Consider the following 27,637-nt stretch of genomic DNA (forward strand, 5'->3'; position numbering starts at 1 on the left):
TCCTTGTGCAAGTCTCCCAGAAGGTTAGTTCACAGATTGAGTCTATGATAAAGGTGGCAAATGCAATGTTGGGACTTATTTCATAAAGAATAGATTATAAAAACATGGAGATAGTGCTGAAGCTTCATAAGACATTAGTCAGGTTGCAGTATTGTCAACAGTTTTGGACCCCTTATCTCAGAAAGGATGTGTCATTGGAGAGAATCCAGAGGAGGTCCAGAGGATAATTCTGGGAATGAAGATGTTAACATATTTTGAGTGTTTGGCAGCTTTGGGCCTTTACTCACTGGAATTTAGAATGTGTAGGGGTCTCATTGAAACAATAGACAATAGGTGCAGAAGTAGACCATTCGGCCCCTCGAGTCTGCACCACCATTCTGAGATCATGGCTGATCATTCACTATCAATACCCAGTCCCTGCCTTGTCCCCATATCCCTTGATTCCCCTATCCATCAGATATCTATCCAGCTCCTTCTTGAAAGCATCCAGAGAATTGGCCTCCACCGTCTTCCGAGGCAGTGCATTCCACACCTCCACAACTCTCTGGGAGAAGAAGCTCTTCCTCAACTCTGTTTTAAATAACTGACCTCTTATTCTCAATCCATGCCCTCTGGTACTGGACTCTCCCAACATCTGGAACATATTTCCTGCCTCAATCCTATCAAATCCTTTAATTATCTTAAACGTTTCAATCAGATCCCCTCTCAATCTCCTCAATTCCAGCGTGTACAAGCCCAATCTCTCCAATCTCTGTGCGTAAGACAGCCCTGCCATCCCAGGAATCAACCTAGTGAATCTACGCTGCACTTCCTCAATTGCCAGAATGTCCTTCCTTAAACCTGGAGACCAAAACTGTACACAATATTCCAGGTGTGGTCTCACCAGGGCCCTGTACAAATGCAAAAGAACATCCTTGCTCTTGTATTCAATTCCCCTTGTAACAAAGGCCAACATTCCATTTGCCCTCTTCACTGCCTGTTGCACTTGCTCGTTCACCTTCATTGACTGGTGAACTAGGACTCCTAGGTCTCTTTGCATTTCTCCCTTACCTAACTCGACACCGTTCAGACAATACTCTGCCCTCTTGTTCCAGCTTCCAAAGTGGATAACTTCACATTTATTCACATTGAATGACATCTGCCAAGTATCTGCCCACTCACTCAGCCTATCCAAGTCACCCTGTATTCTCCTAACGTCCTCTTCGCATGTCACACTGCCACCCAGTTTAGTATCGTCAGCAAACTTGCTGATATAGTTTTCAATGCCCTACTGGATGTTGAAAGGACAAGATAAGGTGGATGTGGAGAGGGTATTTCCTTTGGTGAGGTTATCCAGAACTAGAGGGCACAGCCTCAAAATTGAGGGATGTTGTTTTAGAACAGAAGTAAGGAGGAAATTTTTTTAGCCAAAGAGCGGTGAATTTGTAGAGTGCTCTGCCACAAGCTGTGGTTGAGGCCAAGTCCATGGGTAAATTTGAAGCGGAAGTTGATAGATTCATGATTGGTTGGGGCATCAAGGGATATGCTGAGAGGGCAGATATATGGGGTTGTGGGATCAGGGATCCCATTGAAATGGTGGAGCAGACTGAATGGCCTAAATCTGCTATATCTAAAAGGTCTAAATCCATTGTGATTCAATGTTGTAAAGCAATAAAACGTGAAAGCTTCCATGGGGGAAGTGCCAGGGTGGGGGTGTGAATGCTTTTTATAGGCGTTGTATCTGAGGCCCAGTACGAATCTATTCCCATTTCCTGTGACTTGCTTGTTGCTACTAATTTTTTGTCCATTAACCAAACTGCAGGCCATTTCTGTACGTTTCCTCCAGTTGCCACCCACTACTTCCATAATAGAAACCAGCACTTTCCCTGTCATGATGCTAATTTATAGAAATGTAAATACTTAAAATTTTAATAAACTTGGCAAACTGGAACTCCTTATCCAGCCATGGTGTTTGTGTCTTTAAATATGACCAAGGCTAGCTGCTTCTGGTCTGGTTGTTTTAACATTAAAATGAAATGTTTCTTCTAAGCTGTGGCTCTTGGGTGATTTCTGCAGTAAATTTGGACTGCTGAAAAAAATGCAACTCAGATTTATCGCAAGCAATTTACTATTTTTTTTACCTTGATGTGTATTTGCAATATGTAAATAAGAATTGATTTCCTTTTGGTTATTTTGCAGTAGTTTTAACAAATGAAAGTTGCGTAAAATGTGTACTGATTATGTGCTTCTTTTACAGGTACGAGAAGATGTGTTGAACTCATTAAATAACAACTTCTTGCAGACCTTAAATCAGGCATGGAATGACCATCAGACAGCAATGGTGATGATAAGAGACATCCTCATGTACATGGTAGATATCCTTACTCATTCTTAAATGTAACATGTAACTTAGGATTTGGAAATGTTTCCCCTGTAGCGGTGTGCTACACGCAGCGCTAAAATTACGACACGGAGTCGGTAACTGCAGTCGAAGGAAAAAAACTTTATTCGAAAACTTCAGCCTCACTTTTAAGCCTCTGTCAACCGGCCCCCCATGGCGAAGAGGCTCCAAAGCTCTGTGCTCGCAAACCCCCGTAGGCTATCTAATTGTAAGTCGGTTCGGATACGCTAGGAAATGAGCCGCCACACCCCTTTCATAATCTTTTCTCATATCATCCAAGGAAGTTCTAGTCATGATTACTGACCTGTGAAACCTTACTAAAATCAATGTAGGCAACAGCCACAGGTCTATCTTCATTGATCACCTTTGTCACCACTTTTTTTTTAAAGTCTATCAAATTCAGAAGACATGACTTGCCCTTCATAAAGTCATGGTGGCTGTCCCTATTAAGGCCATGATTTTTCCAAATGCTTATCAATGCTATCCCTAAGAATCCTCTTCAGTAAATTCCCTACTACTAGTCACTGGTCTATAGGTCCCAGGAATATCCCTACTTCCCCCCTTGAGTAATGGAATAACATTAGTTTCATGCTAATCCACTGAGATGTTGCTTGTGGTTGGAGTGGACACAAAGATATTGGTTAAGGCCCCAATAATCTCATCTCTAGCTTTACTCTCTAACCTGGGATATATCCCATCGGACCATGGCGACTTAATGTTAGACCCAACATTACCTCCTTTATCTCAAAGTGCCCTAGCAAAAGCAAAGCAATGTACATCAAGAGCAAGAACATAACTGGGGAGAGGATAGGACCACTCAAAGATGAAGGGCGGAACATTTGCTTGGATGCGGAGTGTGCGGGTGAGGTCCTTAGTACTTACCAAGGAGAAGGATGTGCAGGATAGAGAGATCGTTGTTGAGCATATTGATATGCAAGGACATTTTGAGGTAAAGGAGGAGACTGTCTTGGGTGTCTTCAAAAGCATTAGGGTGGATAAGCCCCCAGGGCCTGATGGGATATACTATAGGTTATTGAGGGAGACAAGGGAAGAGATTGTTGTGGCCTTGATTATTATCTGTGTGTCCACTTAGCCACAGGTGAGATCCCAGATTAGCTGAAGTTGTTCCATTGTTCAAGAAAGGAACCAGGGTTTATCCTGAAAACTGTAGGCCAGAGAGTCTTATGTCAGTGGTAGGGAAGTTTCTGGAAAGAATTCTTAGGGATAGGATTTATGTGCATTTGGAAAACCATGGTCTAATTTGGGAGAGCCAGCATGACTTTGCGTGGGACAAGTTGTGTCTTTTTAACTTAATTGAGTTTTTTTGACAAGGTGACGAAGGTAATTGATGAAGGTAAAACCATGGATGTTATCTGCATAGATTTTAGTACAGCATTTGATAAGGTCCTTCTTTGGAGGCTCGTCCAGAAGATTAAAATGCTTGGGACACATGGTGAATTGGTGTTTGGATTCAGTACTGTCTTCTATGGGCATGTCAGAGAGTAGTGGTCTGAGGAACTTGTACTAACTAGAGGTCTGTGATAAGTGGCGTTCCGCAGGGATCTGTTGTGATGTATCTTAATGACCTGGATGGAAATGTTGATGGGTGGGTTAATAAATTCATAGATGATACGAAGATTGGTGGTGGTGTGGATAGCGTAGAAGACTGACAAACAATATATCAGATCAATTGCAGATATGTGTGGAGAAATGCCAGATGGAGTTTAACTAGCCAAATGTGAAGTATTGCACCTTGGTAGATCAAATTCAGAGACAGTCCACTGTTATGGGCAATAGTACTATAATAATACTATCCTTAATAGTATTGATGAGCAGAATGACCTTGGGCTCCAAGATCATCACTCCCTGGCTACACAGGGTGTTTGGGTGGTTAAGAAGGCATTTATGGCATTTTTACCCTTATTAGTTGAGGCACTGAGTTCAAAAGTCAGGAAGCTACCACTGCAGGTTTTTAAAATTCTAGTTGGGCTGCATCTGGAGTATTGCATACAGTTCTGGTCGCCCCATTATAGAAAGGATGTTGAAGTTTTCGAGAGAGTGCAGAGAGGTTTATCAGGATGTTGCCTGGATTACAGTGCATGTGCTGTAATGAGAGTTTGAATAAACTTGGGTTGTTTTCTCTGGAGTACAGAGGCTGAGGGAGATCTAACAAAGGCTTACAAGATTATGAGAACGAGATGCGAAGGTTATGTTTTTTTTAAACAGTGGGTGCTTAGAATGTGCTCACTGGGGTGGTGGTAAAGGCAGGATCATTGGACTTTTTTTAAGAAACATACTGTATAGATAAACACGTGAATGTGAGGAAAATGGAAGACTATAAAGGCAGAAGAAATTAGTTTAGTTAGCCATTTGATTGCTAATTTAATTGGTTCAGCACAACACTGTTGGCCAAAGGGTCTGTTCCTGCGCTGTGGTGCTCTGTTCTATAAGATCCAAAATTCAAATTCAAGATGGAAACATACAGTGAAATGCACCATTTGCATTAATAACCAATACACCTGAGGTTGTGCTGGGATCAGTCAACAAAGTGCTGACCTATTCTCCCCATTCAGTATAAATGAAAGAAGTATAAAAGAATAAAGTATAAAGAGTATAAAAAAATTTCTAAAAACACAAAATGCTGGCAGAACTCAGCAGGCCAGACAGCATCTATGGGAGGAGGTAGTGACAATGTTTCGGGCCGAAACCCTTCATCAGGAGTGATGAAGTGGAATTTCATTCTTTTTGAAAGCGTCTTCGCTTTATGAAATTTTTTACATGTTCTTATATTTGGGCTAATGTTTATAATAGAAAAATAGTGGAGTTTTTAAGGATTATGTTTGGAGACTGCATTTTTTTACATCAATAAACAAGTAACATAGATTGAGAAGGGAAATGGTCCAATGGTAGAGTCTAACCAAGTATAACTTAATCCATAAACCATAAGTTTACAAGGCAAGAAAAGCAGGAAATACTTTCAAGTACAAGTTAACAAAAAGGTATTTGAGAGAAAGAAAGGATTTTCCTTGCATAACTTAGCAAATTCTGGATTTTAATGTCATATTGCTGGTACATCACTCAGCAATTGTCCATAATTTTTTAAAAACTTTCATACAAATCCATCTTCTTTGATATCACCCAAGGAGAAATCAAGACCAAACGCACACTTCAGGTGAAACAGTGAAAGGTTCTGTGTAATAGGGCCAGGATGTACCAATATAGTAACGTTCAATTTTCAAGTCACATGTTCTATCTTCATCATATTTATGAATTCCTATGTTCACATTCTGCTCAAATTACTAGTTTATTGTTGTACTTCTGTTGGCCTTTTAATCTATTATATCAAGTATAATTACAGTGTAACAAGCTTAGACTGATACCTGCCACTGCTGAGAAAATAGAAATATATCTTGGCAAGCTTGATCAAAGTTAAGTGCAGACTCCTTTAAAGATTGATTATAATTCAGAGCAACTTTTAAAAGAAATTGATATATTTCATCCCTATGTATTGAACATTGCAGCATTCAACTCTATCAATACATTATATTCCACCATATTTAAATTGGCAATATTGATTATGGTGGACAACAGAAAGTTACGATCTACAGGTCACCATGCTTTGTGCAGAAACAGATTACATGCATGTTTAATTTAAAAAAAGCTTACTTTTTGTAAAGAGTTATCAAACAGTTGCCATTAGTTTTAGGCATATTCAGGCTGGCCAGTGTAGAACTAAACAAACATCATACTACCACTCTGAAAATGTGTGTTCCGCTATTTATGTTTTGCTCCTCAAAAAAAGTATGTTGAATGATGAAATGGCATGGAACAGTATAGAAACAAAGGATGGATTCAGGGATATTAGAAATGATTGTATCAGAGTAGCTGGATATGAGGGAGTGATGGAACATCTGGCCTGCAGCTAGAGTACCATAGCAAAAGTGGGTTCACCTGGAGTAGACAGCTGCATATTACTTTCTCAGTCCTGCTGCTGTTTATTTTGAAAGATCCACTTTAGTGAAAAGCACTTGGACTTTGCTTTTTGGGGGTTTCTAGTCACCTCTCAATTGATTTGTGGTGTTTAACAACCTGAAATTAAAAGTTGAGGTTAATGTCTTATGTACAGTTGTAAGAAAAATTTTGTGAATCCTTTGCAATTACCCTGTTTTCTGCATTAATTGCTCAAATGAGGTTTAAGTCACAATAATAGACACATAATCTGCCTAAACTAATAACACAAACAAGTATATTTTTCATGTCTTTATTGAACACTGTTTAATCATTCACAGTCCAAGCTGGAAAAAGTATGTGAACCCTTGTATATAATAACTTGAATAATCTCCTCCAGCAACCATAACCTCCACCAAATGTTTCTTGTAGCTGCTGATCAGACTTGCACAACAGCAAGAAGGAATTGAGACCATTTCTGTATACAAAACTATTTCAGTTTGTCATTATTATTGAACAGCTCTGCAAGTCATGCTGCAGCATCTCAATTGGATTAAGGTCTGGACTGTGACTTGGCCATTCCAAACTATGAATTTCTTCCTTTTAAACCATTCTTTTGTTGATTTACTCTTCTGTTTTGCATCGTTGTTTTGTTGCATCACCCAACTTCTATTAAGTTTCAAATGATGGACTGCTATCCTGTAAAATATCTTGACACAATTTTGAATTCATTCTTCCCTCAACGACTGCAGTCTGTCTAGGTCTGAGGCAGCAAAGCAACCCCAAACTATGATGCTCCTTCGACCATGCTTCACAGTTGGGATAAGGGTTTGGTGTTGGTGTGTAGTGTCCTTTTTCTTCCAAACATAGTGTGCATTTCTGCTAAGAAGTTCAACTTTTGTATCATCTGTCCACAGAACATTGTCCCAGAAGCGTTGTGGAACATCCAGGTGGACTTTTGCTAATTTGAGACATGCAACAATGTTGTTTTGGAGAGCAGTGGTTTCCTCAATGACGTTCTTCCATGTACATCATTCTTGTTCAGTGTTTTACTTACAGTGGAAACATGAACAGAGACTTTAGCAAGTTGTAGAGATTTCTGCAAGTTGTTTGCTGTTGCCCTCGCGTTCGTTTTCACCTCCTTTAGCATTCATTGCATGTTGTGCTCTTGGTGTGATCTTTGCAGAATACCCTCTTGTAAGGAGAGTAGCATCAATACTGAATTTCCTTCATTTGTAGACAATTTCTCTTCCTGTGAACTGATGATCACTTGAGTATTTAGAAATGTTTTTGTAGCCTTTTCCAGCTTTACACATCTCTACAATTCTTCTAAAGGTTCTTTGAAAATTGTCTTGATCGAGGTATGGTGCTCAGAAACAGATCTTTTTAGCAAAGAGCAGGCTGTCAGTGACTTGACTTTTTTTTATATATAGGGCAGGGCAGCTCTACAACCTACATTTCTAATCTCACCTCATTGATTGGAACACCTGACTCCAAATAGCTTTTATAGAAGGTGTTACCCCAGAGGTTCACATATTTGAACCTAAACAATGATTGTTTAGTTTGATAAGAACTATAACAATTGTTTGTGTGTTATTAGGTTAGGCAGATTGTGTTTGTCTATTATTGTGACTTTGACGAAGATCAGATGACATTTTATGCAGAGAACAAGGTTACTGCAAAGAGTTTACAAACTTTATCTTGCAAGTGTATAAGTACATGTATGTGCAGTACAATGAAAAGCTGGCTTGCAGCAGCTTCGCAGGTGCATATCATTAAGCAACATTCACTGGGGAGAAAACAAACATAAATTACACACAATTTGTCTCAAGGTTTAACTAGCAGAATTATTTAAACTTGTGCAAGGAAAATCCTTCCCTGACTATATCAGTAATTTATTTGGAATGCTTATATGCAATTGCTTTACCACATAGCATAGAAGACTTAATATATTTCAGTTAGCGTCAGTTAAAATTTTATTACCTGTTTTTGAACACCAATCTTTTCTGCAAAGTTTATGCTAATTATACTGTCATAAGCCAGAGGCATTGTATAATAATAACACATGTTCTTGAAAATGACCTCAGAGTGGGTTATTTCTCCTTAGACTGGTGGCTGTGACCAGCAGTGTGTTGCAGGGGTCAGTGCTGGGTCCACCTTTACATTAATGATTTGAATGAGTATGTGGGTGGCATAATTAGTAAGCTTTCTGGTGACACTAAAATTGTCTTGATTAACTGTACCATTTGGCTGAGGAATGGCAGATGGAGTTTAATTCAGATAACTGCAAGGTATTAGATTTTGGTAAGGCAGACCAGGGTAGGACTTGCGCAGCAAGTTGTAAGCCCCTGGGGAGTTCTGTATAACAGCAATTTAAGAGTGAAAGTACACAGCTCTTTGAAAGTGGTGACTGAGAAGAGGTGGCCATATCCTCTGAGTAGAAACATTGGTAGTACTTATATTGAAAAAGGGCGATACATACATGGAATGAGCCATCAGGGAAGTGGTTGAGGTAGGTACAATTACAACATTTAAAAATTTTGAACAGGTATGTGGATAGGAAGGGTTTAGAGGGATAAGGACCAAAAGCAGGTAAACAGTAATATGAAAGGGTCTCGACCTGAAATGTCGACGTACTCTTTTCCATAGATGCTGCCTGGCCTGCTGAGTTCCTCCAGCAGCTTGTGTGTGTTGCTTGGATTTCCAGCATCTGCAGATTTTCTCTTGTTTGTAAATGGGAATATCTCGGTTGAGCGATATGGTCAGCAGGGATGAGTTATGCTGAAGGGACTGTTCTCCATGGTGTATAGCCCTATGACTCTAGGCTCTGATTTTCAGTGCCACTGGAAATCCAGCCAGCTATCGAATTGGAATCGAGAAGTGGCAAAACCTCACATTGGGTTCAACTTCTCTCCATTTACTCCTTCCCGTAGACACTGATACTATTTTATTTGCTTACAAATGATTCTTGGTCTCTATCTCCATCTCATCTGTATTGTTGTCAAAGCTCTGCTCCTGCTCTGTTTATCACCTTGAACTTTATTTTTAATGCCATCCTATTTAAGCTGCTCATGAGCATCAGGCATTAAATTTTTCTCAACACCTTTTGATTTATTTCTGCTTTTTCCCTCTAATTGCCAACTTAATTTATTTTCAAAGCATCCATGTTAAGTTCTTTGCATGTTGATTACAAACAGAAATATTTCCCTGATGTTTATGGTTTCCACAATATTTCCCCTAGTTAGAATTACTTCATTGACTAAAACAATTTTTTGAAGTCTTATTTCATCCATGTACTCAATATCAGTGCATGTTAATGTTAGCTCTTGATAGGTCAGGGTGTCAAGAGTTCAATTATGATGTCATCTGTAAAGAGTTTGTATATTCCTCCTCCTGAGTGCATACATGGGTTTCTTCTGAGTACACTGGTTTCTTCCCACATTCCAAAGGCATCCTGTTAGTAGGTTAATTGGTCATTGTAAATTGTCTTGTGATTTAGGCTAGTGTTGAAAGCATGCTGGGCAGCATGGTTCGTTGGGCCAGCAGCAGAACCTGTTCTGCTCTGTATCTCTGTAAGAAATAATAAAAATAGATTCCTTTTAGATGTAGTCACCATCTAGTATTCTGACCATTTACTCTGGACTCCCTCAATGTTGAAACATCTTTCCTAATTGAGATAATTGACTAAAGATGTTTCAAAATATGAATTGAATTTGGCAGGAGATTTACAGCTGCACAGCCCAAAATCTAAAATAGTTCTGTTTTAGCTTTAAATTTGCTAAATTTCGATCATCAATGGACCCCCACCATCCAGACCATGCTCTCTTCTTGCTACCACCATCAGGGGAAGATGTAAGAGCTTAGCTGCCACACCGCTCTGACATATTGGGAAATTATGTACTCGACGGGTTACAGCAGTGGTTTGCCTCTGCCTTCTGCTGGGTGAGTTTAAAGAGATCACCATCTCTTGTAGTAGATGACCAGGACATCTAAGTGCCTTGTCGTGCTCTTAGACCACCAGATTGAGGGAACAGTTATTACCCTACAACAATCAGACTCCTGAACTGACATGAATAACTTCACTTACCAGAGTCACAACTGATTTACAACCTACAGTGTAACTTTTCAAGTACTCTAAAGCAAATGTTCTTGATACTTAAAATTTTTGTTTGCACAATTTGTTAGCTTTTCGAGATTGTTTGTCAGTCTTTAGAATTTATGAAAAATCTATATTGTATTTTATTTTCCTGTAAGTACTAAAAGAAAATGAATCTCAAGGTAGTATATGGCAATGTGTATGTACTTTCATTAAAGTGAATCACAAGCTGCATAACAAGGAGCACTCAGTCCATTCTATTATCCTCATAATTTGTATTTGGTCTGTATTTAACCTATATTTTCCACTCTTTGCTCAAAGTTTCTGTGATATTTTCACTGAACAAAAATGCCTATCAATCTAATTTTTGAAAATGGCTATAGGCTGAACATCCAAGATGTTCTTTCAGAATATTTGAACTTTTACACTAACCTTTCCTAAAATTAAATATTGGTTTGAATTCCAAAAAGTGGTGTTTTTTATGTTGGTTCACTTCTCTTCAAGAATTAGCTTTTTGACTACTTAAAATGTAAAAACAAAATAGACCATTAAAGTTTTGACATGATTAGTCAAAAACTATGAAGAAATTAATGTTTTGTGGTATTTGTCTTTCAGCTAGAAATTTCTCGTTTTAAAAGATAAAATCTGAATAATACCCTGAGCTGAACTAGCAAAAAAAAACTAAATAAGTCAGTTGCTAATGCAAGTTGAGTACCCATTATCCAGAATACTTGGGACTGGATTTTGGAATAGATAATGAGATAGCTTAGGATCACCACCATTTCTAACTCTGAATTTATGTGCTACCATTATGCAGTCTTTGTCTCACACTTGTTCATCACACATACAATGGCAAGAAAAAAGTTTGAACTCTTTGCATTTACCTGGTTTTCTGCATTAATTACTCATAAAATGTGGTCTGATCGTCATCTGAGTCATAACAAAAGGCAAACACAATCTGCCTGAGCTAATAACACAAACAATTGTACTTCTGATAATACTGAGTACAATATTTAAACCATCAATCGTGGTTCAAAAATGTATGTGAACCTCTGGGGTAATGCCTTCAACAAAAGCTATTTGGAGACAAATGTTCCCTATAAAAAAGAAACAGAGGTTACTGATAGAGCCTGCTCTTCTCAAGAAAGTTCTGTTTATGTGCACCATGCCTCGATCAAAACAACTTTCAGAGGACCTTAGAAGAATCGTAGGGATGTAGGAAGCTGGAAAAGGCCACCAAAGCTTTTCTTAAGACCTGAGTGTTCATCAGTCCATAGTAAGAGAAACTGTCTACAATTGGCCGAAATTCAATACTCTTGCTGCTCTCCCTGGGACTGGGCATCCTGCAAAGATCACACCAAGAGCACAATGTGCATTGCTGAAGGATGTGGAAAAAGAACCCAAAGGTAATCGCAAAAGACCTGCAGAAATCTCTAGAACTTGCTAAAGTCTCTGTTCATGTGTCCACTATAAGAAAAATACAGACCAAAAATGGTGTTCATGAAGGTTACCACAAAGGAAACCGCTGCTCTCCAAAAAAAAATGCTACACATCTCAAGTTTGCAAAAGACCACCTGGATGTTCCACAACTCTTCTGGAACAATGTTCTGTGAACAGGTGAGACAAAAATGAACTTCTTGGCAGAAATACGCGCTGCTATGTTCAAAGAAAAAATGGCACCGCACACCAACACAAATACCCTCATCCCAACTGTGAAGCATAGTGAAAGGAGCATCATGGTTTGGAGCTGCTTTGCTGCCTCAGGGCTTGGACAGTTTGCAATAGTTGAGGGAACAATGAATTCAAAATTGTATCTATCTAGACAATGTCAGGAGAATGTCAGGGTAATGGTCATTACCTATAGCTTAATAGAAGTTGGATGATGCAACAAGACAATAATCTGAAACACGCGAGTAAATCAGCAAAAGAATGGTTTAAAAAGAAGAAAATTTGTGGTTTGGAGTGGCCAAGTCAGAGTCCAGATCTTAACCCAATTGAGATGCCATGGCATGATCTGAAGAGGTTTGTTGATCAGTACTTACAAACTGAAACAGTTTTGTATGCAGGGATGGTCTAAATTCCTCTTTGCTGTTGTGAAAGTCTGATCAGCAACTACAGGAAACATTTGGTGGAAGTTATGGCTGCTGAACGAGATTCTACCAGTTATTAAATACAAGGGTTCACATTCGATAAGGACGTGAAAATCCAATTGATTGTGTGATATTAGTTTAGGCAGATTGTTTCTCTATTATTGTGACTTGAATGAAGATCAGACCACATCTTATGAGTAATTAACGCAGAAAACCAGTTAACTGCAATGGGTTCACAAAGTTTTTTTCTTGCAACTGTTTGTGTGAATTTATTGTTTAAGATGGCGATACCAAAGATGAGCGACAGCTTAGTGGTAGATCATAAAGCTAGAGAATTCTCTAAAAGCATACAACATCTTTCATGAAGCAAATTGTGGTGAGGAAGCAGGTTGAGATGAACCTGGTTCAGGGGAGGAGCTGGTGTACTGGGGCATTCAGAGGCACAACGTGTTTGTGTTGGAGCTGTGCTTGAAACATCGACTGTACTCTTTTCCATAGATGCTTCCTGGCCTGCTGAGTTCCTCCAGCATTTTGTGCGTTGTGTGAACTGATCCAGCTGCTGTATGTTCCTGCCCCACTGGTGTAAAAACTGGGTACAGAGTCTTAGCTTGGGCCAACTCCAGCTGCTCTGGGAGCTGAGTCTGGTTGCTGTTGGCTTACTTCTATTGTTTGCACAATGTGTTTTCTCTTTCGCAGAGCTGTGGTTTTTGGTCTTTTTTGGGTTATTTGAGTTTCTTGCTTTGTGGTTGCCTACAAGCAGACAAATTTCAAGGTGTATAATTTATGCACTCTTTGATAATAAATGTGCTTTGAATCTTTGCATCTTGTATATGTTCCTAGCCATAAAAATAATTAAATACCTTTAATGTAATGAAATGATGTATGAAAGGTAACAAAAGCAGCTTGGCGGTATTGGGAGAATACCTGTATCAGCAGTTGAACAAAAATACACAATGGCAGGCTTTCAGTCCCCACCTACGATGCCATATTTTGATTAAAAGGTTACAGTACACTGTATTTGTATTTTATTTTTTCTTCAGGTTTTGTGTAAGGTACAGAAACAATCAGCATTATAGAATTGATCTGGTGTTAGATTATCATGAGTGACAATCCTTACAAACTTCTCAGTGAATTGCTCTGCTGCTTTGTGATCAGATGATTTATCTTTAACATTTTTTAAAAATCTTTAAAAAATTTAATGTTGTGCCTTTCTTAAATTTCTACAACCAGCCTGCTGAATATTCACAATTGTCTTCAATTTTCAGTTTGTCATGATAGATCTTTGCTTGTTTCATGATTAGCACACTATTAAGCAGCATATGTTCATGCTGACGCAAACAAATCAATTCTTTCAAAACACATTGGAGATCTTCATTTTCCACTTTATTGCAGTGTTTTTCTGTTTTTCATTAACTTCTCCATTACATATGTGAGCTCAGTTCTCAGAACTGTCTGTGATGCGCAGACACCTGTGTATCACTTGGGAACCTTCCCAGTGCCTTGTGGAATTTTGCTTTGTGACATCATGTCAGTGCTCAAAACAACTTTGAATTTCAGAGTTTTTCAGATTTTGGAATCTTTGATTAAGGAGTGCTCAACCTGTAATACCAAATATGCACATAATTAGATGTGTTCAACTTTTATTAAGTTTAATAAAACCACCAATAAACTCTCCCGCTTCACTCAACTAAACTTTGTTAATCTAATGTTTTTGTCACGTTGAGTACAATTTTCTGAGTTTTGCCTAAGCTAAGATTGTTTGAGAAGATATTTTGAAATACAAATTTTGTGTAAGCTCAAACATTTTGGTGTTGGAATGACCCTGCTGATGATCACATAAAACTGCTGTTTCTGTAGGCATCTGTAACTTTGAAACTATGACAAGCTCTGTGCATGGCGTAATCTAGTCTCAAATCTAGATGTTTGCATCTTATTTTGTTTATCTATAGATTGGTTCTCTTTAATTAAAATGTGAATGCTAATGTTAACTGAAATCTGAAATTGAAAACATCTTTTTCCCCAGAGTTGTATTTGTCTGTCAAGTTTAAATCATTATTAATTCCTCCTCCTCTTTTACTCTTCCTTAGGATAAGGAAGTTTCTTCAGCAGTTCCAGTAGTGCTTACATGTCAGCAGCCTGAAGCAGTGAAAATTGCCCTTTACCTTAGCAATAATTAGCTTGAAAACGGCTTGCTCCCTTGGGGCCCAGTCAAATTGTGTCCTTGTTATTTTTTTGAGATACAGGAGCACAAGTATTTGCCAGAGTTCCCTCCAAAGAGCAGCATAGTGTTTATTCATGTGTTTTATGATTACTTTGTTGCCTTGTTGGGCTTTTGCTTAATACTTTTGAGTTCACCTTGAATGAGACCACATAATGCTAGTATTACAATATTTGGTATGTGCAGAATAAGTTCTGTATTTTTTTTCTTGTTGTGTCAAGTATTGGACAGTAAATGTCATGCTCCAAATTTTATAGCATTGAAGTTCATTGCAAGGAAATGGGTGAGTCTGAACACATGGTGCGTTCTGCTTATTCTGAACAGCTCTTACAAAAGTGCTGTTCTTACAGAAATCTGCTTGTTTAAAATGTGTTCATTCAAATAACTATCACTTTGATTTCCTTTGCAGGATCGTGTATACGTGCAACAGAATAACGTAGAGAATGTTTACAACTTGGGGTTGATCATTTTCAGAGATCAAGTCGTACGTTATGGTTGCATTAGAGACCATCTACGTCAAACTCTCTTGGATATGATTGCACGTGAAAGAAAAGGAGAAGTGGTAGACAGGTATGTTGAGGCAACAATTCATTTTCCGATGCCAACAGTTCACTGCTCTCAAGAAGATACAAGATATTCTGCAGATACTGAAAATCTTGAGCAATGTGCTGGAGAAACTATGGAGGAAAATGAACAGTGGACCTTTTGGGCTGAGACCCTCCATCCAGATTTATGATTTAGATAGAGCCTCAATCCGAGAAAATGTTGCCTGACCTGCTGAGTTCTTCCGGTATTTTGTGCATGTTGTTCACAGCTCTTGAATACTAAACTCAGTTGCAAATGACCAATTTTACAAATTTAAAATTGAAAGTGTGGCCGAGAATATATGAAAATAACCAATTCTACACGTAACAAAGGTATTGAGTTCTTTACCAATGAGCAAGGGTGGGCACTGATCACTTAATGTTTTGGTGGGGAAAAGACAACAAACTGTGTAAATACAAAAAGAAAGAAATAAGAATAAATATGAAGAACACGAGATGAGTTCTTGAATGTGAGTCCATAGGTTGTAGGAACATCTCATTGGGGCAAGGGCCTGATGGGTAAGGGGTAATAACTATTCCTAAGCCTGGTGGTGAGAGTCCTGAGGCTCCTGTGCCACCTTCCTGATGGCAGCAGCAAGAAGAAAGCAAGAAAGTTGTATGCAGAAGTGCAATGAAATGAAAATATTAATTGCGGCAGTGTCAGAGGCACAAGCATTAGATACACAGTACAACATTCACAAGAAAAAAAATTAGTTCATTCAAATAACAATCACTTTAATTTTCTTTACAGGATTGTGTGTACAGGAAACAGAATAACTTCCAGAAAGTGAAGTGAGAAGTTGATAGGTGATGGGTGGAAAAGATGAAGGAGTGAAGGAGGAGGGACAGCAGAGGAAGGTGATAGGCAAGCAAGAAGTGAAAGGGTAAGAGGGGAGGTGGGAATGGAAGTAGAGGAGGGGGAGATGGAGAAATTACTAGAAGATAGGGAAATCGATGTCCATGCCATTACGTTGGAGGCTACCCAGACTGAATGACATGTTGCTCCTACTATGTGAGAGTGACCCCATTGTGGCAGTAGAGGAGATCATGGACTGACATGTTGGAATGAGAATGGCCAATGGAATTAAAATGGTTGGCCACCAGGAAATCTTGCTTGTTGTAAGCAGAGCAGAGGTGCTCAGCAAAAGGGTTCCCCAATCTATATTGGTGTCATCAATGTAGAGGAAGCTGCACCAGGAACCCAGAGGCAGTAGGTGACCCCAACAGACTCTCAGGTGAAGTGGTGTCTTACCTGTAAGGACTACTTGGGGCCCTGAATGGTGGAGAGGGATGAGGTGAATGGGCAAGGATAAGTGTCGTGGAAATCAGTGGGGAGGGATGAATGAACAAGGGAGTCATTAAGTGAATGATCCCTGCAGAAAGTGGAGTGTAGGTGGTAGGATCCCATTGAAGACAGTGGAAGTTGCAATGAATGATGTGCTGAATATGGAGGCACATGCGATGGTAGTTAGAGACAAGAGGAACTCCATCCCTGTTAAAGTGGCGGAAAGGTGGTGTGAGGGCAGATGTTTGGTAATGGAGATGATGTGGGTGAGAGCAGTATCTAATAGTAGATTAATGCTGTATCTGTAAAGTATCCTAAGTCAGTACGAGCATAATTTCAGGAGATCTCTGGAAGAATCTCTGAATCTCTTGGAAGGATCTCATTGATCTTAAAGTACAGTGAGGTCTTGTATTTAGTCACCTACTAATATTTTTGTGCTCAATTTCAACTTTAATATTTTGCGTGTGGACAGATTGTTGCATAGAATTATATATTTTCTAAGAGAGCACCTCTCAACTGATGAGAAAACATTCATACATTCCCTTTTTTGGGAATCCATATGCCCAAAACATTTTCCTTTTCCCACTGTATTGAGAGACGACTATCTTTGAAGACAACAGTGTATATTCAGGCAACTATTTTTGCTCTTTATGAGATGATTTTGAGTTTGAAGTAAATGGTTGCTATTCCCATAATTCCTAATGGATAACACCCACCTTATAAATCCTAACACATCCATTCAGATATTCTGCACTGATTTATTCATTACTGTTCATATTGCAATCAGTTATACTTAATCAGAGTTCTTGTTGGAAATTATATCCAATTTGTCAGTGTTAGCTATTGATCTGTACAATCGTGACAGCCTTAACAAGTTCTGGTGCATTTTCCGTCAGAGGGTGAAATTGAAAATTGATCAATGTTGCAAGCTGTTGATCAATTTACATGCTTTTCCATATAAAATGTTATACTTAGAAATCTCAATGAATTTGTTCTTGAATTCCAATGAATTGAGCAAAATTTATACTGCAGTACTAAAAAATTGTGCATGGTCTTTTAGGATCTAATTAAACTAGATACTTAACTGCTGTCAGAGTATGTAAAAGATCCAGTGGCACAATTTCAAAGCAAGTCTGGCGATTTATTTATTTCTTGGTCAGTATTTTTCCTCTAATCAACTACCATGGAGCAATACACCCCAGGAACAGGCCCTTCTACCTGCAATATCTGTACCAACTAATTGTTGAATTAAATTAATTTTAATCCCAAAATTGCATTTTAATAGTTATGGCAGTGACATGTGTAAGGGTGTCCTGTGAGAAAATTAGCTGTTACATTATTTTGTATCATTGCAGTATGTAACTGTACTAAATTTGCTATATAGAGCTTTTAGACATTTGAAAGTCATGAGGCCATAATACAATTAATTATTGCATGATTATTTATCCGGTATTCTTCAGTCTAATTAGTTTAAATAGTCATGGTATCATCACAGTATCATTTAATGGTTTGATAAAACTTCCCTCTTCCTTAAAAAAAGAGCATTGTTTGTTTATATTTTGATTATTATTTCTTATTTCTGCCAGAGGTGCAATTCGAAATGCTTGCCAAATGTTGATGATTCTTGGCCTAGAAGGTCGTTCCGTATATGAGGAAGATTTTGAAGCTCCATTTTTAGAAATGTCTGCTGAATTCTTCCAGGTATCAATTTTAAATGTTTTCTAAGGTTACGTTTTTAATTGCCTTTCTTTTAATAAAGCAATGCATAATTGTTTGAATACAATTCTTTCTCAGACTTAATTGACAATCATTAAAATGGCCCAATGTTTCTCTTTGCACAGATGGAAAGCCAGAAATTCTTAGCAGAAAATAGTGCATCTGTGTACATTAAGAAAGTGGAGGCAAGGATTAATGAAGAAATAGAGCGAGTTATGCACTGTCTTGATAAATCTACAGAAGAACCAATTGTGAAGGTGGTGGAGAGGGAATTAATTTCTAAACACATGAAGACTATAGTGGAAATGGAAAACTCAGGCCTAGTCCATATGTTAAAAAATGGAAAAACAGAAGGTAATTCAAAAGTTCTTTGATTTAAACTACATCAAGTACCTGCAGTTCTGCGGAAAGTGCGTATTTATATATTTCAGGCATTCCTATATTTAGAGTATCTTGTTTGCTGTTACTGTTATCTGAATGGAGATAATGTACAGTAGAATTTCTTATCTTAATGCAATGTGCAATTCATTTTGTTGTCAGTTTGGATTTAAGACTAACTTTGGTGCCATGTTCACAAACTTTCTGAATGTCCCAACCTACAGTTCTTTATTTGAAGGAGCAAAAGTGAATGTAATTTTGCTTTTAGTCTGAAAATGGAGAAAAAATGCAACAAGATGTTAAGAGGGAAATCAGAAAGGAAAAGACAGGGTCAGATGGATCCGGCAGATAAGGTTAAGGAAAATTCCAAGAGGATAGAGGATGGCCAGAGCACCTTTTCCTTGAGCCACAGAAGATGTGTGAGATTTTCGATGAATTATTTCTCCTCTGTTCTTTGAGGAGAAAATTAGGGCTGCACGAGATAAGGAAAACAAGTGGACATATATTGGAGAACAATCATATTACCAGGAAGGAAGTTTTTGTAGCCTTGTGATGCCTTAAGGTGAAAAATTTTCTAGGGTCTGATAGACTGCACTCTCACTTTTTGTGAGAAGGTAGAGAGGAAAAGGTGGAGACCCTTGTGAAAATATTTGCTTCACTTTTAGATGCTGGTGAATTTCCCAAAGGCTGGTAGATGACTAATGTTGCATTGTTTAAAAGGTTGCAGGGACAAGCCAGGGAACTACAGGCTGGTCAGCCTGACATCCATGGTGGGGATGTTACTGGAGGGAATTTGAGGGCCAGGATCTGGATAGTCTGATTAGGAGGAGGCAGTGTGCCGTTGTGTGTAGGAAGTCATATTTGATGAAGCTTTTAGAAATTTTGAAGTGTTCTAGTCACATTGTACTGTATACAACAATATTGACTGCCAGCATGTCAAGGGAATTCTTCACTCCCAGTAGAGTACTGCAGTAGATTTGTATTAAAAACACTTTGTTGCTTAAATCGTAAATCGCTACTAGTATCTCATAAGAACTCGTGATTGGCACAGGGAACTGAGCATTGCTGTTCAATATGGTTTAAATTGGCTTTTTGAAAATATATTCAGTCACCTCTGGTTCATGTGGCTAGAAATTTGAAATAATTTTACTTTTAATGTCTTCTATAAACAGCTTTGTCAATATTATGCTTTTCATAACCGTTAATACTCTTGACGATATGGCAAAAGTTCCATTTTGTAAACAGATTTTAATTGTATTCTGATGTAGCAACTAAATCATAACTTGTCTCAACTATTGTTTTATAATGGGTTTATTTAGGACAGAAGATCGCACCTTAAAAACCTCCCCCCCCACCCCAAAGAAAAAATCTAAAATGAACTAAAATAATGTTTTTAAATAACAACATTGTTGGTTTTGTCATACTTTTGAGTCCCTAACTGGTGCCTGACTTGTGTAATCTCAGATTTTGAAGCTGTTACCAATTAGATGTATGGAGTTTTCATTGAATTGTGGTTTCTATATAAAAAAAACTATTGAAGATTTAAGCTGCTTGTAATGTAATAAATTTGTAGTTATGAGACATAAAATATAACTTTGATTATTGGACTCCTGTGTAGAAGCCATAAAGTACGTTTATACAGCAGCATGGAGATGATTCGTACCCAGTAATAGTAAGAAGCAGAAACTTTTTGTTTGCAGCTTTAAACAAAATATTAATATAGAGTAAGTCAAAGTTGGTCCTTATTCCCAGAACTTCTGGATTCTATTCAGCTTGTTCCAACTAATGAATGACTTGGCACAGTCACACGATCTAGACATAAAGAGGAAAGTTGACCTAATTTACAGATGTAACCCAGACTTGGTGTGTAGCATTAAACACACTCCTAACATTCCTATGAATGTGCTCAAATGCTTTTTAACATGATATTTTTTTCCATTTTTGTTTTGATGCAATTGAGTATTATGATGCAAACAAAATCAAACTTGATTTTCATTTCGCATTTTCCCCTCCCCCTCCTACTTTCAAATCTCTTGCTATCTTTCTTTTCAGTTAGTCCTGACGAAGGGTCTCAGCCTGAAACGTTGACAATGCTTCACCCTATAGATGCTGCCTGTCCTGCTGCGTTCCACCAGCATTTTGTGTGTGTTGCTTGAATTTCCAGCGTCTGCAGATTTCCTCGTGTTAGATTTCATTTCGCATTTTTCCCTCCCCCTCCTACTTTCAAATCTCTTGCTATCTTTCTTTTCAGTTAGTCCTGACAAAGGGTCTCTGCCCGAAACGTCAACAGTGCTTCTTATAGGTGCTGCCTGGCCTGCTGTGTTCCACCAGCATTTTGTGTGTGTGTTCCAAGATGTAAAATATTGCTACCCATTCTTGCCCCAGTGTGTACCTTTTATGAAGTGGTCTGCATAGTGATTAAAGTACTGGACTCCAAAGCTGATTAAAGTGTGACTGTGGACATCTAGCAGACTCCCAAGTTTCAGTAGAATTTTGTTTGTCAATACAGAGTTAAATTTCTAACATTACAAGTTGATCTTAATAGCTTTAATTAAAATAAAATCCATTCTCTGAAGCACTAGGAAGGTCAGCATTAATTACCCATCCCTTATTACACTTGATAAGGTGCAGTAAAGTACGTTGTTGAGTAGTTGCAGTGCATTTGGGTAGAGAGTTCCCAGAATTAGACTCAGTAACTGTAAGGAATTGATGATGTATTTTGAAGTCAGGAATGTGTGATGTTTCTGCACTCGGTTTTGTGACATCTACTTTGTAGAAAACAAACGTGGACTATTTTAGCCGTTTACCTGAAACTAATAATACCAAGTTGATGACAAATTTATTGAATGCCACCTAATGTCAGTGATTTAAAATATTTCAGTGTTCATTCAGTTCTCAGGATTATTCACAACTGCAGAGTTAAAAGTAACCACTAGAAAGTTTGGTGATTATATTCAAATGAAATATTGTCAGTTAATTGTTTATAGTTTAATGCCAAAATGTTGGTCTGTATCTCAAAATGTAATTTATATTGTGTACTGTCTACAAAGTGCATGAGGAATCTGGTACAAATAGTCTATTCTGTTTCAGATCTAGCTTGCATGTACAAGCTTTTCAGTCGTGTGCCAAATGGATTGAAAACTATGTGTGAGTGTATGAGTTCCTACTTGAGAGAACAGGGCAAAGCACTGGTGTCTGAAGAAGGAGAAGGCAAGAACCCAGTGGACTATATCCAGGTAAGTATTTGACATTTTGTCATCATTGCTGAAAACATCTGAAAGAACACTACAGCTAGTAATCTTGTTTAAAATGCACAAGTAAATGGATCAATTTTCAGCAATCTATACAGATTAATTCATATTTTTTCAATTTTTGGATATGTAAGTAATGTAAAACTGCTTCAGGGGAGCATTCTAGATTACAACATAGATGTTGCCTTGAAAATGCTTATTGTGGGGAAAAATTGACATATTTCAAACTGTATCACTTTAGTGGGCATATTATTCTGAATTAGTTTGGGATTAGAAATAAATTTGGTGTAAACTCTTGTTTCTCCTTTGTACACTCAGCCTAATCTGACCCTTCTTTCCCTGTCAAAAATTTGGGAACTAGTTTCTCAGACTTCCAAATTTTTTCAAAGTTCACAATCGCTTTGAAGTGTACAGTAGGCCCTCCTTATCTGCGGGTTCCATGTGTGCGGATTCGACCATCATCAGTTAGTCAAACATTTGTCTTACTATATAGTATATATTTTACCTTTCTATGCATATAAAACACTTAAGATTAATTAAACCACTGCTTTGCTTAGTAATAATTGTAGCTTTCATTGGGGCAGGACTTTTCACATGCTCCATTATTCTCACTTTATCCTTTAAAATTGTTACGATCATTGACCAACTGTAGCCTAACGCTTTTCCAGTGACTGATGGCGTTTCATTTCTTTCCAATCACTTTATTATTTCCACTTTATTTTCAATCGTGATCGTTTTCCATCAACGGAACAGAAACTCTGCGGATTCAACAGCAGCCGCGGGTGGTGGGTCTGAGCTCCCCAGGTCCTAAAGTCCCCCCGCACTGAGACAGGTTAAATAAGGGACTTGAGCATCCACGTTTTTTGGTATCCGTTGGGGGGGTGGGGGTCCCAGAACCAATCCACCACGGATAAGGAAGGCCGACTGTACAAATCAGCTATACCTAATCTTGGATTTTTGTGGTTAAAGAAGTCTCCTTTAAAGAAGGCTGCTCTCCTAAATTACTACTTTTACAAATTAAGACATTTACATTTATGTATTGCAGGGGTCACCAAACGTGGACCGGTTTAATATTGACAATATTCTTGCGGACCGGCTGACGGGGGGGGGGATGTTAATCACGACCGGAATATAGGTGATAGGTCAACTATAAGTCACTTATAAGTGACTAATACACTCAATTTTGTTTCTAAAAGGGTTTATCTAACGATAATACTAAACACATAGTGCATATTTTCCTTGTGTGAACATATAAAATCATTGCGACACACCAGCAAGAGGACAAGGCAAGGGCCGGAGGTCCCTATACCAGGGCTGCGATGGTTGCAGTCTGGAGAGAGCGACTGACTGAGCCAGGAGTGGGACAGGGCGCGTGCCTGCACCCCCTTGTAGGGAGGTAGGATCTATTGGCCAACAAAAGTTTGGCTTGAGGGATGACTTTCAGTCGATCGCAGTGAGGTAGCTGCTCTGCTACTTACGAAACGCTGAGCCCAATTATTTTAGCACCAAGTTCCCCATGAATATTCGGTGTGCTGAACAGGTTTAGAGGTGGCGCCCATCTGTCCGCGCTGCAGTGCAGTAGCATCGGCACCTCTTGCAGGCCGGTTACCTGAGACCAACCAGTGATCCCTGGTGCGAGTGTGTCACTGCATTTAGGCAACTGATGACCTCGGGTGGGTAATGACTTCGTGTGTGCGTATTGATCGTGCGTGCATTCAAGTTCCAACAGTGAGCGTGACAGGGAATGAGGAAAGATGCGGCTGACATATCGTTCCATATCACTGAATCATAATGTTTCCTCGTGGCCCGGTAGCACATGCTTTGCGGCCTGGTGGTTGGGGACCACTGATGTATTGTAGCTCAGTAAGTTGAACAGACAAAATTAAGAAAGACGCTAAGAAACTTTCGGAAGGATGTGGATTTGCAAATGAGTTCCATCTAACTGAATGTAAAGTATTTCCTTTGGGTATAAATCCTTGTATTTGGAGAAAACAAGAGTGTAAATGGGGGCAAAGACATAATTGGATCTTGAAATAAAGATTCACAAGTTATAGTCAAATAGGTTAATAAAGCTGTAAATAACTGCTAATAATGTGTTCGGATTCATTTCTGGGAATGAAATATTTTATTTAAGGAGTTTGTTCGGATTCTCAGTTAAACTATACTGAGCAGAATTCTGTTGTCCTGTTTGAGAAGAAAAGTACAGAAGTACATAGATCAACAGAAAAAATGCAAGGGTAATATGTGCACTGACCAAGTACAACTATCATTGCAAGGGGTACAAAAGAGAGACTGGTGAGCTAATGGAGGTCTATTCATTTAAAGCGTGTTTATGTAAAAGTTGCATTAACTGCAGCATTATGTATAATTTTGCTGTACAGCTCTTAATTGTACAAGAGCTGTAATAGTTGACATTTGGTGTTCAATTTGGTGAATGACTTTGCTTGAATGTATTGTCATTTTAGGAGATTTATTGGTTCTGAAAATGGAAGGTTTATTGAAATTGTGATGTGTAGAATTGTCCTACAGATTATTTATACTTCTGTTTTCACTTGAACAGGGTCTTTTGGATCTCAAGGGCAGATTTGATCGTTTTCTTCAAGATTCATTCAATAATGACCGTCTTTTTAAACAGACCATTGCTGGTGACTTTGAATATTTTCTTAATCTTAACTCCAGATCTCCAGAATATTTGTCACTATTTATTGATGACAAACTTAAAAAAGGAGTAAAAGGTGTAAGTATTTTTCTCTTGAAATTCTCATATAAAGTATTTTCAAGAGCACATTGGTCTGCGATGAATGTGCACAAATTGCAGTGACAAAAATAAATGATTTACATGGGAGACCAGATGAGAGAGGATTATTTTCTATTAGACCAGCAAAGGTCCAAAGTATTTGTTAGTTTCTTTTAAATAAACTTTGGTGGGTGTCTAGAATTGTTACACCAGGGGCAAAGGCATTTGAGGTTCTTAGATATATACAATATGCAGAAAATAGAGGAGAGACCATGTGCATGCAGAAGGTATCAATGTGATTAGGCATCATTAGCTTAACTAGTTTGGCATAGCATCATGGTATTTGTTTATAAATACCTTAACCTTTGTGCAGTTTTGGTATTCATTGGGAATTAGTGCCTGTGAAGACACATTAAATCTCTCATTTCACTTTTCTATCTTATTTTATATAGCCAGTAATATCGACATTGTGCTGCTTGAAAACATAGTAGGCTTGTATTTAAAAAGCCAAACAAAGTGGACAGATACTTAGCCTGTTTTACATAGGTGCAGTAGAGTAAAGTGGACTGATTTAAATCAGTATGTTTTAATTCTCTGAAGCTATGTTGATAAGTCTTTGGAGTAGAGTAAATTGGGGATAGAATCTGTCAGGGTGTGGTAAGTAAATATTGATAATGGAAAACTACCCAGGCCACAGTGGTCCATATCACAAATTTCTGTGCTGTATCACTTAGTGATATCAACTATGCAGGTTTTTAAACAATGTACGTATGACTCTTAAGAGCATTTCAAGTCTTCTGCATCACCTGAATGGGGAATAAGAACATTTCAGATATAATGTCAGTCTTCAGACTTGAAATAGTTTTGCCAAAAGTAGTTTTATTGAGTGTACATGTTTTATACAACCAGTAAGCACAATATATAGGATATCCTTGGAATCTGGATAAATTAACATGCTATTTTTGTTTCTTTATGTTGAATTTTATGTATTGAAATCAAATGTTACACTGTAGATAGTTAATTAATCTCACCCTCAAGATTACATTTTTTTAAACAGTTGCATTTGCCACCAAACATTTTGCTGAACCATTTCAGGTTGTTCATCCCAGGGTTGGAATTTTCTTCAAAAAAGCTTTGTTTTGCATAAGCAAGAGCTTCTGTGACTCTGCCGACTCTTTAATTTTTGTATACTTTATTAGCATACAACATAGAACAGAACAGCACAGAAACAGTTCCTTTGGCCCATTTTGATGTGCTGAACTAATTAAGCTAAAGATGCTTAATCACAGCTGCCTGCACATAATTTAAATGCCTCGTGTATCTGTATCCACCATCACCCCTAACGGCACTCCAGGTACCCACCAGTTACTGTTTTTTATATATAGAAAAAACTTGCCCCACATATCTCCTTTTGAACTTTACCCCTCTCATCTTAAATACACACCCTTGTGGTATTTGACATTTAGACTCTGGGGGCAGGGTTGGTGTGGGTGAAGAGAGCAGCTGTCTACTCTGTCCTTCTCTGAGTACAATGCTCTCCTTGGAGTTTTGATCTTTGGGTTGGTAATATAATTGATGTTGGCGTGTGGCCAAGTGGTTAAGGCGTTGGTCTCGTGATCTAGGTTGCTAGTTTGAGCCTCAGCTAAGGCAGCGTGTTGTGTCCTTGAGCAAGGCACTTAACCACACATTGCTCTACGACGACACCGGTGCCAAGCTGTATCAGCTCTTGCCCCTCCCTTGGACAACATCGGTGGCGTGGAAAGGGGAGACTTGCAGCTTGGGCAACTGCCAGTCTCCCATGCAAACCCTGCCCAGGCCTGCGCCCTGGAAACTTTACAAATCCATGGTCTCTCAATGCTAACAAATGCCTATTAATATAATTGGCAGATTTGTATTTTACATTTTCTCAACTTTAGCAAACTATCCAAATATAATAGTTAATTTTATAATTTTGTTAATGAATGAGCACACCTGCTCAATTGAAATCTCTCGACCACGAAACTGTCAAAAGTCTTTGAAGCTTCAGATAGTAGTAGAGCTTGCACCTAAAGTTATTAAAAATCTTCATTCAGAGAAATTAGAGAGTCTAATGTAGTAATGTTACTTCCAGTTTCAAATCAGTGTTACTGACACTGAACCATTATTAATGTTTTATATTGTTTTTAATTGGCTTCAATTAACTACTTACTACTAATGGATCATAATGCCAATGTCCAATTATCAGTTGAAGCCACAGAAGTATATCTTGTACTCTTATAATTGACCAAACTTACATACTAAATGCAAAGCAATTGCTGCAGGAAAATGTGATCAAGCTCAAGAGGTCACTATTGACCTCTAGTGGAGAGGACCAGTGCTGAGCTCATGTTAGGTGTAAAGAGATGAATACCAAAAGCCATGGATGAACCATGAGATCGGCAATTTGCTGACGGCCAGTTCAGAGACGTTCAAGTCTGGTGACTAAGGAAGTTACAAGAGGTCCAAGTACGATCTCTAGAAAGCCATCTCATGGGTGAAGTGGCAATACTGGATTAAACGCAAATTATAAAAGGATGCTCGACAGTTGTGGCAGGGCTTAAACACTATCGTTTATAAAGTTAAATGAAGCAACATGGGTGACAATGGGGCTTTGCTTCCAGATGGGTTTAATGCCTTCTATGCTCGATATGACCATCAAAACTTGAAGGAGCCATCATGAAATCTCATGGTCCCAATGATCCTGTGATTTCATTCTGATGCCAACATGCGAACAGCCTTCAGGAGGGTGAACCCACGAAAAGGATCTGGTCCAAGCAGGGTACCTGACCAGGTACTAAAAACCTGTGCTGTTCAACTGGCTGGGACGTTCACTGAGATTTTTAACCTCTCACTTTAGCAGTCTGAGGTACCCACCTGCTTCAAGCAGGCTTCAATAATACCTAAGAAGAACGTGGTAACCTGCCTATCATGCAGTA

At 38.4% G+C, this 27,637-nt stretch overlaps 1 protein-coding gene across 2 annotated transcripts in view; it reads left to right on the forward strand.

Annotated features, from left to right (window-relative positions):
- The window catches only part of cul3b (cullin 3b), an 89,541-nt gene that overhangs the window by 41,581 nt on the left and 20,323 nt on the right, over positions 1-27,637 (forward strand). Inside the window, exons 3-8 of one of the 2 annotated variants that reach the window (XM_059947496.1) lie at positions 2,237-2,350; positions 15,142-15,302; positions 18,188-18,302; positions 18,443-18,671; positions 21,786-21,931; positions 24,507-24,683. In XM_059947496.1, the coding sequence (XP_059803479.1) occupies positions 2,237-2,350; positions 15,142-15,302; positions 18,188-18,302; positions 18,443-18,671; positions 21,786-21,931; positions 24,507-24,683 (942 nt within the window). Of the gene's footprint in view, positions 1-2,236; positions 2,351-14,859; positions 15,016-15,141; positions 15,303-18,187; positions 18,303-18,442; positions 18,672-21,785; positions 21,932-24,506; positions 24,684-27,637 lie in introns of those variants that run through there. The other variant, XM_059947505.1, reaches the window with a different exon arrangement.

This window comes from Hypanus sabinus, chromosome 2 (genome assembly GCF_030144855.1).
Source record: "Hypanus sabinus isolate sHypSab1 chromosome 2, sHypSab1.hap1, whole genome shotgun sequence".
NCBI lineage: Eukaryota > Metazoa > Chordata > Chondrichthyes > Myliobatiformes > Dasyatidae > Hypanus > Hypanus sabinus.